Source organism: Oncorhynchus keta, chromosome 20 (assembly GCF_023373465.1).
Source record: "Oncorhynchus keta strain PuntledgeMale-10-30-2019 chromosome 20, Oket_V2, whole genome shotgun sequence".
Lineage (NCBI taxonomy): Eukaryota > Metazoa > Chordata > Actinopteri > Salmoniformes > Salmonidae > Oncorhynchus > Oncorhynchus keta.
In genome coordinates this window covers 697,052-714,986 of record NC_068440.1, presented here as the reverse complement: position 1 = coordinate 714,986, position 17,935 = coordinate 697,052, and the positions used below count along the sequence as shown (strand labels likewise).

The 17,935-nt window shown below is 43.5% G+C and overlaps 1 protein-coding gene across 1 annotated transcript; it reads right to left on the bottom strand.

Moving 5' to 3' along the window:
* Positions 1-2,203: 2,203 nt before the first annotated feature.
* LOC118399104 (ephrin-A1-like) lies at positions 2,204-15,001 on the bottom strand. The gene is made up of 5 exons (XM_035794900.2): positions 14,710-15,001; positions 5,087-5,382; positions 4,422-4,487; positions 4,125-4,205; positions 2,204-3,931 (listed from the first exon to the last, which is right to left on the bottom strand). Exons 1-5 carry the CDS (start codon positions 14,805-14,807, stop codon positions 3,807-3,809), a joined length of 666 nt encoding a protein of 221 aa, XP_035650793.1. The 5' UTR covers positions 14,808-15,001; the 3' UTR covers positions 2,204-3,806.
* Positions 15,002-17,935: the final 2,934 nt, after the last annotated feature.

Here is a 17,935-nt window from a genome sequence, read left to right as displayed (position 1 = left end):
CGATCAGGTCTTTTTATGGAAGCCAGTCCTCAGTACAAGGCACAGCCCTCTTGGAGTTTGCCAAAATGCACCTAAAGACTCTCAGACCATGAGAAACAAGATTCTCTGGTCTGATGAAACCAAGATTGAACTATTTGGAATACCAAATGTCACGTCTGAAGGAATTCTGGCACCATCCCTAAATTGAAGAATGGTGGTGGCAGCATCATGCTGTGGGGATTTTTTTCAGCAGCATGGACTGGGAGACTAGTCAGGATCGAGGGAAAGATGAACGGAGAAAAGTATAGAGAAGAGATTCTTGATGAAAACCTGCTCCAGAGCACCCAAGACCTCAGACTGGGGCGAAAGTTCATCTTCCAACAGGACAACGACCCTAAGTACACAGCCAAGACAACGCAGGAGAAGTCTCTGAGTGTCATTGAGTGGCCCAGCGAGAGCCCGGACTTGAACATGATCGAACATCTCTAGAGAGACCTGAAAATAGCTGTGCAGCGATGCTCCCCATCCAACCTGACAGTGCTTAATAGGATCTGCAGAGAGGAATGGGAAAAACTCCCCAAATATACTGTAGATGTGCCAAGCTTGTAGTGTCATACCCAAGAAGACTCGAGGCTACCATAGTTGCTTCAACAAAGTAAAGTGTCTGAATACTTACGATGTAAATGCAAACATTTCCAAAAACCTGTTTATGCTTTGGCAAAATTCTTTTTTTTAAATTTTAGAATAAGTCTGTAACGTAACAAAATTGGAAAAAGTCAAGCGGTCTGAAAACTTATGCATAATAAAGAACTAGAATGAGATTATCAAGTCAGCCGTAGGTCAGCCTGTTGTGTTCCCATGGTTCCGGTTCCAATAAGCCACTGGCTGCACACACTAGTAATGAGATGCTAGCTAGCTTTCCACAACCCCAGTGCCGCCCAGGAGGTTACAGATGCTACAACATGGTGGTGTCCCAAATGGCACCATATTCCCTATATGGGCTCATAAGGCTCTGGTCAAAAGTAGTGCACTAAAAAAGGGAATAGGGTACCATTTGGGACCCACACACCGACCCACACACCGTAACTTTAGATAACCTCCCCCTAGGCTCTGGAAACTCCTGACTCCTGTATCCTACCTACTCCGTTATTGGGTTAACGTCTGCTGGCCACGACCCATGCTATGTGTCCTGCTGATTGGCTGGTTGACTCTGTCCAAAAACTCAGGGCTAGTTTGTGCCAAACTCACTCTATTGTCCTCCAAATTGTGGGCCACTCACTGTGTCTCTGACATCAGTCCTATGTCGTTCACGCAGTTCTTAGTCAGTTCAACTATGTCTATGACTCCTGATATAAAATGGTTTGCTTGTCCTGACCTATGAGATTGGCTCTAAGTATCAGGAAATGGTTGTGTGGCTACATGTCGAACAGCACTTGATGTTTACGGCCTAAAAACACAATACTATTTTTCTAATTCAGTGTCTTGACTGCCCTTACATTCAGTACAGGTGATAAAGATTGTACACTTGTTCCTCATTGCTCTTCACACTTATGTCAAAGCAGTGGACGAGCGAGTCAGGAGTCAACAGAGGAGCAATTCTCCTCAACAGGCTCACATTATGTTGAGGCTCTCTGAAGGGTCAGCCGTCTGCTGGGCCTAATTTATGACAATCACTTTGAAAACACAGGGGAGTGGCTGTGACACCACCACACTTTGGTGTCACAGCTGCTTTTACGGTCACGGCCATAAAGCTCTTCTGGGAAGAGCGAGAGGGAGGAGAACAATGGATGGAAATACAGAGGAGAGGACTACTATGGGATAGCAGAGGGGGGGGATATGAAGGAGAAACGAGGGGGAGATATGGGCGGAGGTCCACAACATTTTAGATAGAAAGGCAAGAGTAGGATCACACCTGTAGTTTTAGACCTCCTTGCCAAAAAGGCCAAGCCTATTGGGAATAATGACATACACAGCTCTGTCTCCATTGTAATCCTTTCCTGTCATGAGCCAAGACTTTGGCCTGGGAAAAACTGTCATGAACATCAATTTATTAACTCAATATAGATATGAGTGACCACTATTACAGCTATCAACTGATTTTTTTTTTGTTGCACTGTAATGTAATGGAAATCAGATCATTTTAATTAAGAGGGGATGGAAAAATGTTGAACATTTGGAAAATGATAAGTCAAAGAGAAGAGAAACCATTGGAAGGATGCTGATCTCGTTTTCAAAAATATATTTTATTTCACATGGAAATGTCACATTTATCAAATGGGTTCTTTATATAATATTCTATGTATATATACACACACACACACACATAATACACTTTACTACCACATGTACAAAATAAGGTAACACGTTTTCTAAGAACAAAAAGGATTGACTCAATGTTAGTCATATACCGTTGTGTCTGACGTTCAAACCACCCTGTGAAGTCTAGTTGAGCTTGGCAGCCAAGATTGGTGCCGTGTCTTGTGATTTCAATGGGTGTAGTCCTATAATTTCACCGGAGTAGAATTTCCCAAGATCTTTGCTTTATTGTAAAATGCTCAACTGCATTAAAAAGTACAACCAAATTGTAAATTATGTCCAATCAAAATCAGAACTGAATAAAAAGGTCTTCCTTTTTTTACATGGTTGACTTTTTAGTGATTGAAGTTAGATGCAACAAACAGAGTTACATAGTGAAACACTGGCGAGTGTTGTGCTTAAGTATAGATCAGTCTGAGTGATCTAGTTTAAAACAGTACGAGTGCATTATCCGACAAAACAGATAAGGTACGCCTTCCGCTGCGACACACAACATACGTTTGCCATTTGCAGATTTAACATTTTGTTTGACCTCTCTCTCCCTCGCACACTTTCTCACTGAAACACTCATTCTCCCACTCGTGTGGACACTCCTTTCTCAGAGAGAGCTCACCATTAGTAAACATAGCATTTGATAAACTTACAATATTAGGTTCATCTTTCAGCAGCAAACTTTTATTCATGTTTTTTCACAAAATGTACACACACAGATGCTTTCCATGTAGTCTCCCTTTAGGAGTCTGCATTGGGGTGTCAGTCAGTCTGTGCCTCAGTCAGACTGGACAACTGAATAGTGTGTTGTTGTGCTGTCTGGTTAGTGCTGTGGAAGCACATGGTCGAGTCTGCACAGGAACATTGATAGTTAGCCAACACATTCCCTGCTTTTGTCGATGCTACATAGAGAAATAATCACTTGGACATTTAGTGCCACTCAATACCAATACAATTAACAGTACACAATAGTCAAGGTTGGAATAGAATAGTTAGATCCAGGAGAGAGGATCACTGTATTCTTTGGCTCAAAAGGTTAGAGAAGATGATGCACTAAATGCTGTTTTTTCTAATACAAATTCATATTAAATACAAAAACAGTTGTCCATTATAGGAAAGTCCGTTAGCTTTGTCTTCAGTGATTGCTCTTCATCCATTCCAGTTTATGTTCCTCTTCATTTTTTCTTCCTCACTTTACCAAAACGAATGATGTTTTTTGGAGGAGTGTAAAAAAAAAAAAAGTTTTTTAAAAAGTACTAACGTTAAAGAGAACAAAATCTGTCCAGGAAATACTGAATCTTAAAAAAGAAAGGAGATAGTATAACGCCTCCTCACAAAACTCCAAAGTCTCACTCAGCACACTTAGTGAATGTGTGTCCATCTGTATTTACAACATTAAAAGTGTCCCTCTCCCAGTGACCAGCACTTGGGCTTTGAGAACTGTCTTGCGTCTGTGGTTCCCCACAGACAAACTTCATTGTAGTCCCTCCAAGTCTATAGGATCTGTAGTTCTTTCAGTCTCACTGTAACGACAGTAATAATAAGACTGGCACCATCAATGAGAGAATAGAGAAGGATGCTGTCGAAACCCCTGAATTTGTCCGCACGCTTTTCTGGACATCTGGAAGGATTACCACTGGGTCATCTATATGGAGAGAATATAGAATATACATTAGTGCATGTTAACCCGGATTCCCAGACACAGGTTAATCCTAGTCCTGGATTGAAAAGCATGATCAATGAAGAATCGCTGCTGAAATGTATTTTTAAGTATCATCACTCCCACTTTCAGTCCTAGGGTCAAGTACAAGTGGTCCATGGTTTGGTCATTAACATACCTGCAGGCAGTCTGTTGGAGACGTTGTGTGCTCCACCCCCAGCTCCAGCTCTTCCAGTTGAAACCCTGGCCTCTTGAGATCCTGGATGAGAAAAATAACAATCAATCCCTCTGCCTTACTGCAGCCGGGAGCTAAAAATCATCATCAAACAAAGGCTACATTCCAAATGGCACTTTATTCCCTATATAGTGCACTACTTTTGACCAGGGCCTGGTTAAAAGTAGTTCACTATGGGACGAAGAAAAAAAGCCTATACAGTGCACTTCTCCACCTGACCACTTGGGCAGCGAAACGTACCATCAGCAGCTATGACGTCTACCCTGAGCCTGAGGCACTCCTGTCCGTGGTGGTGCAGAGGTTTGGCTGGAGAGGGGAAGGAACAAAGACAAGCATTAATTACAGACAAACTAATGCACTTATCCTCCCATGTGGCCTTAATCCACCTCCACACACAGACAGACATGAATATACACGCATGGACACACACGCGGCCTGCAGCCATCTGTGAGCAGGCGGAGTGTGTCCCGTCGCTCATCTAATTACAACACACTCAGGGTCACGGCATCGCCTCTCTCTGGGTGACTGGCCACCGGCTATGTGCTAGCTAGCATGTGAGCACTAATGCACAACATAGCACGCCAACATTCACTGAATGCTAACATAAGCCTTCAAGATGACGGCTTGTTTGCCTGGATGCTTTGCCGCGGGTCATAAGGTCAAACTTTACTGTATACACTTCTATATCATCTGCAGTGCTTTTTCCATCACATTTTTCCTGATTTAAAAGTGACATTTCACCCCACTCTCATTTTAACATTAGACTACTTTTGGGGTCTGAAAACATCTAACAAATGTTGACTTTGTCCCTTTAAGTTCTTACTCTTACCAAATTCTCTAGAAATAATTTATTCAAGTGGATAAAAAAAAAAAAATGGTGGACTACCTGCTAGCTAGACACTTACAGATATAGTAGTAGCTCTCTCCCTGGCGGAACTCCTTGCCCAGGGTGAAGGGGGTGAAACGCTGAAACTTCTCGGAGAACTTCTCAGCAGCGTGGGGGGCGAAGGGGTGGCCGCACTCCCAGCGCATCTGGTCGTAGGACTGAGGCTTGCAAGCGTCGTAGTCCTCCCGCTCCACCATGTAGAGCACGTAGCGCTCAGCATCCTGCGATGCCACCTCGCCCAGCGGGTAGTGGGGGCACACGATGTCCAGGTAGTCGTTCAGCCGCACCTCCACCGCATAGTCGTCCCATAGGAACCTGAAAACGAAGAGCAAACGGGGGGCGGAGGGGGTTAGTCGAGTCACAAGTGGAATCGGGATTGATAAGTACGGCGATGGCTTAAAATACAACTACCAAATTCGTGATTATGTATTGACCGGTGACGTGTGCCCCGGATTCAACAGGGGAAATCATGTAGGAGATGGAGAGGCATGAGCAGCAGGCAGGGATAAAAACACTAAGTGGGGAAGTGAGCTGGGTGGATGTGTGCATAAATATGGATGATTGTGGACAGCAGCAGCAGCAGCGCTGTGCTGGGAGCTAATCCTGAGTGCACATTGATCCCGGCTCCCCCTGGGAACCCAGCGATGTTTACAGAAAATTATTAGCATTCAGTCAGGACACCGGGCCGGGAGATGAGTATCGACACTAAACTGCAGCCAGAGCTACACACCAGGCCGTCACAGACAAGGGGTGCAGAATGCCTAATCACAAACACACCGTCGCCCAAAAGAGTGAAGAGGCAGGAATAGGAGGAGCCCAGGTCTCTCCTGAACAGACACACAGTTCTGGTCACTGTCTGTTTCGGTCTCCTGCCACACTCCCCCTCGGGAAGCAGTCAGACTGTCTACCTCCGGTGGTAGTGTGGGACACATCTCTTAAAGAGAGTCTCTTTTTTATTTTTATTTTACCTTTAGGCAAGTCAGTTCAGAACACATTCTTATTTTCAATGACGGCCTGGGAACAGTGGGTTAACTGCCTGTTCAGGGGCAGAACGACAGATTTGTACCTTGTCAGCTCGGGGGTTTGAACTCACAACCTTCCGGTTACTAGTCCAGCGCTCTAACCACTAAGCTACCCTGCCGCCCCTTTAGACTACACAAGTATCTCTCCTGGACCTAGTTTGTGTCGTGTAAGGAGGTCCCTCCTCTTTCTCTACCGTCATTCTTCATCACAGAGATATGCATTAATTCCCAATCATCACCCCCCTCACCACCAAGTGTTCAATTACTCAAGATGTGCTTATCCATTACCATCTCCTCCTGCCTGAAACAGTCTGCATCACCAGGGTTCTCAGAGTAACAGAGAAGTGGAGTAAACTCACCCGGATTCAAATATTTTCACAACTGAATGAGTGTCTTAGATAGAATGTTATTGCTTTTGCAATGAATACATGTGCAACTCTGCACTTGGGGCACTTTCACAAAGCCAGCTAGTGTGTGGCGTGTTATATCCACCCCATTTTACACCACACAGCTCTGGTTGCTCCATAGCCCTGGGTTGGGTATTTGCACATCTGCCAATGAAAACTCACCCTAGAGCCAAAATGGCTCCAATGTGATTTGTTTTTTTTTGTTGAGAACTCCAGCTTCACCCCATGAAAGCAATGTATGCAACAAGTGACATTAGGGATGTGTTCCGTGCATGAGCACAGAGAGGCCCCGTCGATCATTGGCTGGTGTTGTTGCTTGTTGCCGGTGGACCCCCTGGTTAAAGGACAGACGCTGTGGCTACACACTCCAAGCCCCTAGTGCCTACTGACCCCCCTCCCTCCAGCACAACCCTCCCTGCCTCCCCGCTTCACTGCTTTCTCTCAATGCAGATGACCAGATTAACAGCACTGTGACAAGAGCAGTGTTCGGCCGGTCAAAAGAGCAACTGTTTCTCTCCGTATTCTAATGAAGCATGCAAACTACCATTTAGCTGCATAATAGTAGCATATTTAAGCAAACACAGTGCCAGTAATTATTATGGACTGTTTAGTTCTTATCTGTCTGGCTGCCACACACTGTTTACAAGTTCTACTGTAGAGTGGTCACTCACAATTCCAGCTGAATCAATAATACTATTGAGCAAACATGTTTGTATGCTGTGCTTGACCTAGTATCCTCCACAAACACACGACTGAGCACGCACACTGCCCCCCCATGTGTTCATCAAAAGTGGTCGCAGCCAAAACACAAAAAGGGGTATTAAAGTCACCCTGGGGTTGAGTAATTATGCTCCCCCCTCAGGCTGGGAGCAAGGGGAAGGGGGGAGCCATGTGAATAAGAGGGTCAGGGGCCTCTAGCTGCGAATGGCTTTGATCTGTGTTAAACTTTGTGTGTGTGAGTGTTGCAGTTGCTTCATCAATGTCACCGTTTCATACAGTGGTACTATTCACACCCTCAGATGGAATATATCACAAACCAAAATGATCAGGGGGATGAATGCACACCCCTGAGGGGCCCTTTTATTAATTGTAAATAGTTTAAATTGTCCCGGGGGCTTTTGTCTTCTACACCTTGGCATTAAAGAGTCCTCAGCATCTGGACTGATTAAAGGCACTTCAAATAATGCCTGACTGAAAAGTTAACAATGTAAAACATTGTCACCATTACTCTGGCAAACTAAACAGCTTCACGCTCTTCCTTTCAGTGTCCATATTGAAAAATGGTGCCTGAATTGTCTCTCACTATGGTTACAGAGCTGATTAATACTCTGTTGTTCCTGGGATGCTCAGCTTTAATGACATCAATGTTTAGCACCTGAGCAGAAATGACTACAGGGGGGGTGACATTCTCTGCTTATGGATGACTTGTGGAACTATGACAGATATGCAACTATGTTTGTGTGTGTATTGAGTCTGCTGAGGAATCTGTGTGTGTGTGATAAGGGTGGATAACGAATGACATCGATAGCAGACAACCAGCCATGGATGTCGTGGTTCTGCGTCGGTGTCTGTCTGTGTTGTGTCTAGTGAAAATTAGACTCCAGACTGTTCGAGCCTCTTCCTCTCCTCCAGAGTGAATTATTGATGTATTCAGGGGCAGGAGCCTAATCTCTCTACTTTAATCTCTCTGGCCAGTGTTTTGCTTTCTTCTTCACCTCCACCCCCCTTTCATCTCTGCACTCGACCGCCCTGTGGAATGTGGAACCTCTGAGGGGAGGAGGGCTCACTCAGGATCAAAAGGTTGGGCAATCGCAGTCAGCAGCAGAGGGTCTTGTACACACACAGTCAGCAAGTGATGTGCTGCTCCCGTGCATTTAAAAGCCCAGAGATGGATGTTGTGTGGAGAATCACCTGCTTTGAGGTTCAGTGTTAGTCTATTTAAAAGCACATGATGTTCCACCAGCTGACGAGCTCACAACACCTGACCACTGTGGCACCCCTGAACAATCACCATCAGAACCTGACTACTCACCCTGATAGAGTGAGACCCATGTTAGTCTAGAGCCATCGGATGAGTGGATCGGAATGCCGGAGGCCGCCTAAATCGGCTCGCCCAAGCCCGGATTATTGGGTGGAGCAGCGGCTGAGCTCGGGTCCGTTCAGCGGCACCAGACTCTGCCTAATACAAGGGCTTAGAGCCGACACAGAGGCCCAGAGAGGGGGACGGGAGTGGGGGAAAGAGGGGAAAAGGGCGGGGTGGGGCCTGGAGTCCATTGTTCCAAAACAGAGAGGGGGTATTACTGTGTGTGCGCGCGCGCATAAGACCATGGAGGGAAAATTAGTTGTTAAAAAAGGAGAGATGAAAGACATGGGTGAAAGGGGAGGCATTTCTTTCTGAATTGTATCCTCTGGAAAACAGTTAAGAGATTGAGAGCCACTCTGAAATACAAGCCCGGCTGTGGTGTAGTGCTGGTTCACGTTTTTTTTCTACACAGCTAAATTTCTTTCATTTCATCTCTCCATCCATCTCTGTCAGGTCTCCCCACCCTCTCCCTGTCTGTCTTTCATCACTCAATAAGCCTAATAGGTCCCTATTTCATTCCAACCCCTCCCCTGCTCCTAGTACTCGCCGAACCAATCAGAGCCGGCCTTGTTGGAATGCCAAACATGCGAGTTTGTGTCTCACCGTTTATAGAGAGGCAAGCACAGTTAATAGAAACAAGAATGGCCCAACTCTTAGCCCCTCCCTCTTAACACAATATTCAGAGACGCAGGTTCATTCTTGGGTTGTGTTGACTTCTGTCATCAATCTCGCCTTTCTCGGTCACTTTTCCTTTGTCCATTGTTCATTCTGACAGCGCCCCTGGCCAAAGATTTTAACTCCTTCCCTCCAACAAAGTAACCCCAGAGTCCACCAGCAACATTATCGCCTTATCTTGGACAACCGCGGGAGTTAGACGAATAGGTGTGCTCTTTCCAAACTGTCTAACACAGTCCTCAGAGTCATTTGTACTTCTGTAAGAGCCTGAACAAAAAGGTCACCACTGAAATTACATTCATCAAGAGGCAAATATCTGTGCTAGGAAAATCGATTTCGCAAGATACACCTGGTTTTTGTTGTTGTTTTTTTTAAATCTTTATTTCCCCAATCCTCGCTCAGTTGAGCCTCGTAGCGTAATGAATTCCTCCGAGAGTGTAATAGTCTGTGAGCATTGACCATTGTTTGTCTGCCAGTGGCATTGAGACTGTACAAGTACGTTTGGCTGAGATGTTCTATTCAATGCAGAGGTCAACATTACACATCTTTACCTCCAGGGGGCACTAGTAACTGGAGCAGTGTGTGAGTGAGAGAGTGGCCCATACTGTAGACGAGTGACAATATGCGTGCAATCGCTGTGGGAACAAGTTAACAACCAAAGTCCAGCCAATTCACAATTTCAACAGGACAAACACACAATGACCCTTATTTACACAACACTACACACATAATTCCCCATTTTCAGAGACAATACACAGTTCCACACACACATTCTCCTACACACTTCATTACAAATGCATGGATACACGCAAAGACAATGATTATGTAGCTGGACAAGTCTGAACACACACACAGTTCCATGTTATTCATATTACTACATATGTTTATCAGGAAAGTATTTTTTACTCGGTATTTGGGGTTGAAAGGTTATAAAACATTGAGAAGGAGGTGGAGAAGACACCTTATCAAACAACCGATCACTATCAAATCACTATTTATCAAATTACTCTATGGCAGGAGACAAATTGTGTTGATTTCTGAAATGACCCTGTGAAAACGTAATCAACTCCTCAGTGTGTAGCATAAGTAATTAGTACAGGGTTCGGTGGTTGCCTGTGTGTGAGAAAGGTATTGTTTATTGTGTAGGCAGGATATGCCATTTCCCAGGAAAAGACTAGGCCAGGAAGCTCACACTGGTAGAGAAACATGCCCATACTACCCCCGTGAAAACCTTTGGCCTGATTCACCATCTTCCTGTACTCATTACAATGTAGAACCTTCTGTCTCCCACCCAGACAGACAGAAAACAATGAAGAATATTGAAAAAAAATTAAATTATAAAATCGGCTGACCTGTCATTATGGTCGTCGAGGTAAAGTCTGCTTAACTGATGATTACCAACTATAATACTGTCTACAAACCCTAACGACCATTGAGCCTATCGCAGCAGATTACCAGTAGTCTGTAATCTCAGCGTGTTTTCCTCCGATTCCAATTTACTAGACAGAGATTAGGGATAAGATTATGGGACTTGGGGGAGATGGATAAACAGAGAATGATTGGGGATGGAAGAGACATTCCCAGAAATGACTAGAAAGGAGGTGGAAAAAGATGGGATTCGAGAGAAAATAGGAAAACTGCCCTTTTTCACAGAAAAGAGATACAATTTAGATTGTCTAAGCAATGTAGAAATCCCTCATCTTGCACACCACCTACTGTCACCTGAAGATGTGGCTAGCCAACCCTTTTTCTCTCTCGACACACACATACTTTTTCTCAAATTCACTCCTTTCAGAGTGGCAGAGCAGAGTTCTCAGACTGGTTCAACCACTTCCATTGCCTCATGAAAAAGCATACAGTGAGACAACAACTGAAAGAGGGGGCGAATCTGCTTGAGTTGATTGAAAAACCCATGGTGGTTAGTGGAGGGGAAAGCTTGAAAGAGAGGTAAAAGCTGAGAGAAAGAGGGCAAAGTGCCTAGTGGCGAATGGCTATGGGTGACAAAAACCATTTAAAAAAATTGTACACACCTTTTAGCCTTCTTTCCTCCTTCCCCCTTTTAGAGAAGGAGAGTAGGAGGTGAGGAAATAAATGGACTGAAAAGAGGCAGCATGTAAGGTTGAGATAAAAGGTGGAGAGAGAGCAGGGGGGGACCCAGAGACAGGAGGAAGAATGAGTCTCCCTGAGGCAGTTCCAAAGCCGTGTGAAGAGGGGAGGCCTGAGTGGCAGCCAGCATTCAGAGACCACCGCAGTGACAGAATGACTGACAGACTGATAGAGGCAATGGCACTTCATCACCGTGTGCACTCTGAACTCCAATCAGTCACACCAGTTACTATTCTGTTGTGAGGCACTCTGTGAAGAGAATTCCCCCAATTTGTATGGGAAGCACTACAAAAACAGCCAAATTGTTTGCACAATGCTTGCAAAAATCACTCATATGGGTGAAACTTACCATAACAATGATTAATTCAATGCAAATACACCATTAAAAAAAAAAATCACAAAAAAAAACACTTCTTTGGATGAAATGCAGTATAGAGCAATATGTCATGTGTGTGAAATTATCCCAGAGCTCATTTGAGCAATAAAAAAAATTTAAAAAAGCAAAACATTAACGAAGATTAAACCTCCCAAAAAGATTAAATGTGCATCGAGAAAAAGCGATTTACGTTGGAAATATGTGATGAGAAAAAGCCATTTAAGTTGGAAAAGAGGTAAATAAAGTGGAAAATATGCTAAACAAAGAGACTGTTCACTCTAGCATGAGGGAGTGAGGAAAGAGTTAACATTGAACACGTTGAACTTTCTGCCACTGAATCAGCTTGAACGGGAATGAGGAAAGAGGCGGTGGAGAAAGGGAGAGACAGGTACAGAGAGAAGGAAGAGGGAGGTTTACTCGTGCTCTGTCAGGGGGGTGCTTTACCGAGAGAAGGAGCACGCTGAATGAGTAGGCTACAGTATAGCTTAACGTTGGGGTTATTAAGTGCATAGAACACCAGAGACAATGTTAACAACAATGCAGTGCAGCAGTGTGTAAGCATGGAGGTCTGGGTTAATGTGTGTGTGTGTGTGTGTGTGTGTGTGTGTGTGTGTGTGTGTGTGTGTGTGTGTGTGTGTGTGTGAGCCAGTGAGTCAGTCCGTGATTTAGGAGCTGGTGCTTTAACACACTGCTTCCCGCATGGGACACACCCTTCACACAGACACGTACACACACATACGGATACACAGAGAGCAAAGCATACTGATAGAGCAACCAATGTTCTGGGAACCCATGTGAATGATTAAGCCCTTCTTAACCTCAGATCAAGCTTGCAGGTTGACACATATAGGCACACACACACACAACCCATGCACTGTCAGCTCTTAGTTGGACTGAACCACAGTGGTAGCTCGCTCACTAGCAGCCGCGACCTTGCAGTCAACATGCCCCAAGGCACACACACCAATGCATAGTAGAGAATCTATAACGGACACACACACACACACACAGTTTATTCCATATAGGGACGCAGACACCTAACTGACTGAGATGATCAGTCTGTTGTCAATTAGATCAAACTATAGTGTTCTAATCAAGACTACTGATTGATTGGCCACACAAACTGGGGGAGAGAGGGAGGGCGTCAACGCAAAGAGGACTGATAGAGGCAAACAAATCAACAACAGAAGAGCACGAAGAAGCAGCTGGGAGGGGGAAAACAGATTGAGAGAAAACCAAGAAAAGAAGAGAATTAATGAGAAAAAAAAAACTATTTCCCGAACTCTCCTTTACTTCTGCGAATGTGAGATTAAGTGCTGCCAGAGGGAGAGATTTAGTGTAGATATCCAGTAAAAATAGCAAGTGTGGGGATTAAGCGTTTATTTGCAGAAATGACGACCATTGTTGTCCCTGCATTGACGTAACACGCTTACATCTGGGACTGGTAACTTCATTCTCTGAGATTATGGCATGGATGTGTTTCTGAGAACAATGACTGCAGTGGCATTGCCTTATGGGAGATCTCCATGGATCACAGCAAGAGGAGAAACTAAGTTTAGTACTGTAAGAATGTGAATACATTTGTGTGTGTCTACAAGACGTGTTTGCATACAAGTGAGAGTGTATGCCTTTCTGTGATTGATTGGGTGTTTGCTTTGTTTGTACGTGTGATTGAATGAGTTTGTGCCAGTGTGTGTTTGTATCTAAGTGTGTGTTTCAATCTCAGCCTCCAAAATGTTCCCAACTTTTCACCCCAACCACCATTACTTTGAATAGATGGAGGTCAATTCGAGTCGTCTCCAAACCCCAACAATTTGGGCTTTAATCTCTCCTTCCCAAGCTATCCATCTCACTCCCATAATATGACTTACTGGGCAGGCTTCAAGTTACCTCCTCTGTCTCATTACACCAGTATTCCTCATCTAGCCACCTAAAAAAAAAAAATGAACCTTCATATGTCTGTCTCCCTGTACTGTCCCACCAGCCCATCGTAGATCCGGTGATTTAGTGGACAGACAGAGACCGGTCTAATGAAAATGGAGACATCAACGCCATCAGAGGGAATGGATTTCGCAACCGATATTTCTACACCACACTGACGGACTCACACCTTGAATTAAACCAACACGGACATATTCCGCTGCACTCCTCGAGAATGTACTACCACGGCCAAGTCTCTGGGTGACTGTTATAACGCCTTTGGCAACGATAGGCACATCCATTTATAAAGTGACATCTGTTGATAACGAAGGAATGTGGAATTACATTTGTTTGTGTCTTTCAAATGGAAATAGTATTACAAATATTACATTTAATAACTAATAGTCGCTAGTCTTGGTGTATAAAAGTAGTGCTAATAATAACTGCACCAATCCATAACCATCTGTCCTTGAAAGGGGTGTAACTTAGATGGTAGCCTATCAATACATCAGATTAATGGCATAACTATGTGTAACTACCAACTCCTTCCAAGCGGGTAGACAGACAGATTGTAGAAACGTTTCCAGCAGGCAGTAGTGAAGCCAGTGACCAAGAAGATACTGTAACTGCCATGCATTGTAATAACAACAGCAGCCAGCTGCATATGCATCTCCATCAGATTCAGTAGAATCATGTATGTAAACCAGTTGAGGAAGTAGGCTACAACGCATGTAAATACCCCCCGAACAATCACATTAATGCGGTTCACTAACAGGTTTAGGCTGTTGCAGTCATCGATATGCACAGACATAAACAGTTAGGCTACTGTAGCATTGTTGCGCGTAGACTAGCTAGCCGACAATCATTTCAGCAAATCATGAAAGAAACAATCACAGCTGCCGATAGATGTTACTACCTTGTTGCACAGCTGCCAATATATTGCATCTTATTACTTTGTTGCACTTGCGAATCGGATTTGCTAAACTGTTACAAATGAACAGTAATGAAAAAGAATGACAAAAAAAACATAAGAGATCAAACAGTTTAACTTACTTGGTGTTTGTTCTATTCCAATATACACTGTGCCTTTCTGCAGATGCAAGCCAAGCGCAGAGACTCCCTACGAAGCACAGGCTCCAGACCAAATCCATTGTGGAGTGCAGAGAAAAGCCGGCGAGTCTAGCAGACCAATGAAACTTTGGGAAATGTCTATGCGTCCGTAAACGAGTAGGTTGTTTACTCAGGAAATGGATTTACGCAGGCAATAGCTTTAAAAGAGAAAGAAAAAATTACAAAGGGTTGTTTGAATTAAACTCAGCCCGCAGTGAATGAACAACAACTTGCGTGATTTCTAGTTTTGTGGAACCCCTACTATCGTTAATCACGCCCATAAGGATTGCGAACCAATGGGAGGACAAAGCGCCTGGTTTTTCCACCTCTTGTTTGTTAGACGCGAGATGCACGCCCTCTGTGGTACAGGTCGAAGAGGGGAATTTCAAATAAGTTTTAGGGCCTATTCTATTGATGATTTATTTTCCAGACTTATTCGCATTAAGGACTACGTCAATATCGATGACATGATTTTCGCAGAATCAAACGACCAATCTGAGGGAAGTAAATTGTATAATAGCTTTCCAACACAACCACTCTATCTATGGTGGTCAGTTAACACAGGGTTTCCCAAAACTTTAGGCTATATGCGTAGCAAATGGCACCCTATTTCCTACAAAGTGCACTGGCCAAAAGTAGTACACTACCTAGGGAGTAGGGTGCCATTGGGATGCAAATTACATTCTATTATTGATTCTCATTCCTCAATTTCAGTGATTGGTTTTTAGGTCTGGTGACATTGCCAAAATGACATAGGCCCATAGACATAACATTTAACTGGGGAGCATTTACTGTTGCAGTATTTGACATGCTATCCGATTAGCGTATATTACTTACAGTGACAGGTTACATTTAAGCGAGACATTAAATCCAAACTATCCGATTAGCGCATATTACCTACAGTGACAGGTCACATTTAAGTGAGACATTAAATCCAAACAATCCCATTAGCGCATATGACTTACAATGACAGGTTACATTTAAGCGAGACATTAATAAACCAATTAGACACATTTGGGCAGTCTTGATACAATTTTTTGATCAGAAATGCAATGGTTCATAGCATCAGTCTAAAAGTTTGTACATACACTGCTGCCATCTAGTAGCCAAAATCTAAATTGCAGCTGGGTTGGAATAATACATGATGGCCTTTCTCTTGCATTTCAAAGTTGACAGTACAAAAAAACAAAATGGTCGTTTTCTTTCTTTGTATTATCTTTTACCAGATCTATTGTGTTAAATTCTTCTACATTCCTTTCAGATTTCCACAAACTTCAAAGTGTTTCCTTTCAAATGGTACCAAGAATATGCATATCCTTGCTTCAGGACCTGAGTTACAGGCAGTTAGATTTGGGTATGTAATTTTAGGCAAAAATTGAAACAAAGGGTCCATTCCTGAAGAGGTTTTAAAACTTCCGGATTGGTGGAACCTCTGTGGGACGGTTAAGCTAACATAGGATTGACACCCGTGTTCTCCGTCTGTTTGTTGCCAGTTCGTCGTGTTCGTTCACGCTAACCAGCGGTTTCCTGTCAGCTCCTATAGTTTCGCAGCCTCTTTTTCCTCGTCCTCCTGGTTTTTGACCTCTGCTTGTCCTGACCCTGTACCCGCCCGCCTGACCTCTCTGCCCGTCCCTGAATCTGCCTTCCATCATGTACCGTTGCTCCACCTCTGGATTACTCAACTCTGTCCCTGACCGCCGTCCTCTACCTTTGCCTTACCTTGGATCTTCGACCCCTGCCTGCCTTGACCTGTCTTTGCCAGCCCCTGTTGCTACAATAAACATTGTAGCCTCGACAGTTTGCACCTGGGTCTTACCTTGATTCTTGATATACAAGTAGGGATCCGAAGTAGGTGCAGATACTTGTATATCTAAAACGTATTAAACGCAGTGAAGATCTGTTCCAAATGTATCTACTGAGGTGTAAACCTCTGAGCTCTGACGTACTAATGAGGCCATCAAGCACACATACTTAGGCAACATACATTATTTTGGATACTGTATAGGAAAATTATGTGTGGTTAGTTTATGTCCTATTTCGAGGTTGGGGTCCTTACATTTCACTTCCACTCAGATAGCAATAAGATAACCACCTTGGAGAAGACCCTACTGTATGTAGTATGCCTACATTGCAAACTTAAACACTTGACCTACCTCATTTAGCAAAGTGAAATAGTTCAGAGTCTGACAGGTAGGTAACATTACCCTTCAATCCTCACAGTTTCTTTCTAATTTCAACCAATGGGAATTGTGAGGTATCACACCAGGCCCCACTGCACAAATGTACATGGATACTGGTATATCTGCTCAATTCTAGATCTTTTCTAGGCCTAATACAGATAAAACCTTATTTTAGCATTTATGAATAACACTTTCATTCCATTAGATGCATTTTTAAGAATCACTTTTTACATTTGTTCTTTGTCTCACTCTGAGGAAGATGAGTGGGAGAAAGCCTACTGTCAACGTAATTGAGTTTTGCATCGCAAGTGAGGGAAATTGCACTGGCAAAGCTTTTAACGTACCGTAAGAACTCATGTCAAAACATCATCCATACCATACACACGAGAGGACTTTTTCCTAACTTATCCTCCTTCTGACACCGAGGTGTGAATTGAACAGAGAGATGAATGGGATAAAGGTTGCCAAAGTCTTTCTAAAGCTCTCTTTGTCAAACCTACAGAATCTTTTCCACAAAAGAAATCCACACACCACTACTTCAGAAACACACTTGAAGTACAATGTGAATATCCAGTACCAGGCAAAAAATTGGACACACCTACAAGTTTTTATTTTATTTTTTATACATTGTAGAATAATAGTAAAGACATCAAAACTATGAAATAACACATATGAAATCATGTAGTAACGAAAAAAGTTTTAAACAAATCCAAATATATTTGACATTCTTCCAAGTAGCCACCTGTCACGGCCGTTGTATGGAGGAGACCAAGGCGCAGCGTTGTAAGCGTACATTCTTCTTTAATTAAAGAAAGAACACTGAACAAAACATGAAGCAAATATGAGTAGTGCAGACAGGCAACTAAACATAGAATAAAAACCCACAAATACCCAATGGAAATGGCTACCTAAATATGATCCCCAATTAGAGACAACGATAAACAGCTGACTCTGATTGGGAACCAATTCAGGCCACCATAGACCTACAT

Bases quoted from the DNA above. Each gene is read 5' to 3' on its own strand.
- LOC118399104 (XM_035794900.2), bottom strand. From the start codon at position 14,807: ATGGATTTGGTCTGGAGCCTGTGCTTCGTAGGGAGTCTCTGCGCTTGG. The intron at 4,206-4,421 runs GTACGTTTCGCT...TTTCTCATCCAG, and splicing joins AGACGTCATAGCTGCTGATG to GATCTCAAGAGGCCAGGGTT. The intron at 3,932-4,124 runs GTATGTTAATGA...CTCTCCATATAG, and splicing joins CTCCAACAGACTGCCTGCAG to ATGACCCAGTGGTAATCCTT.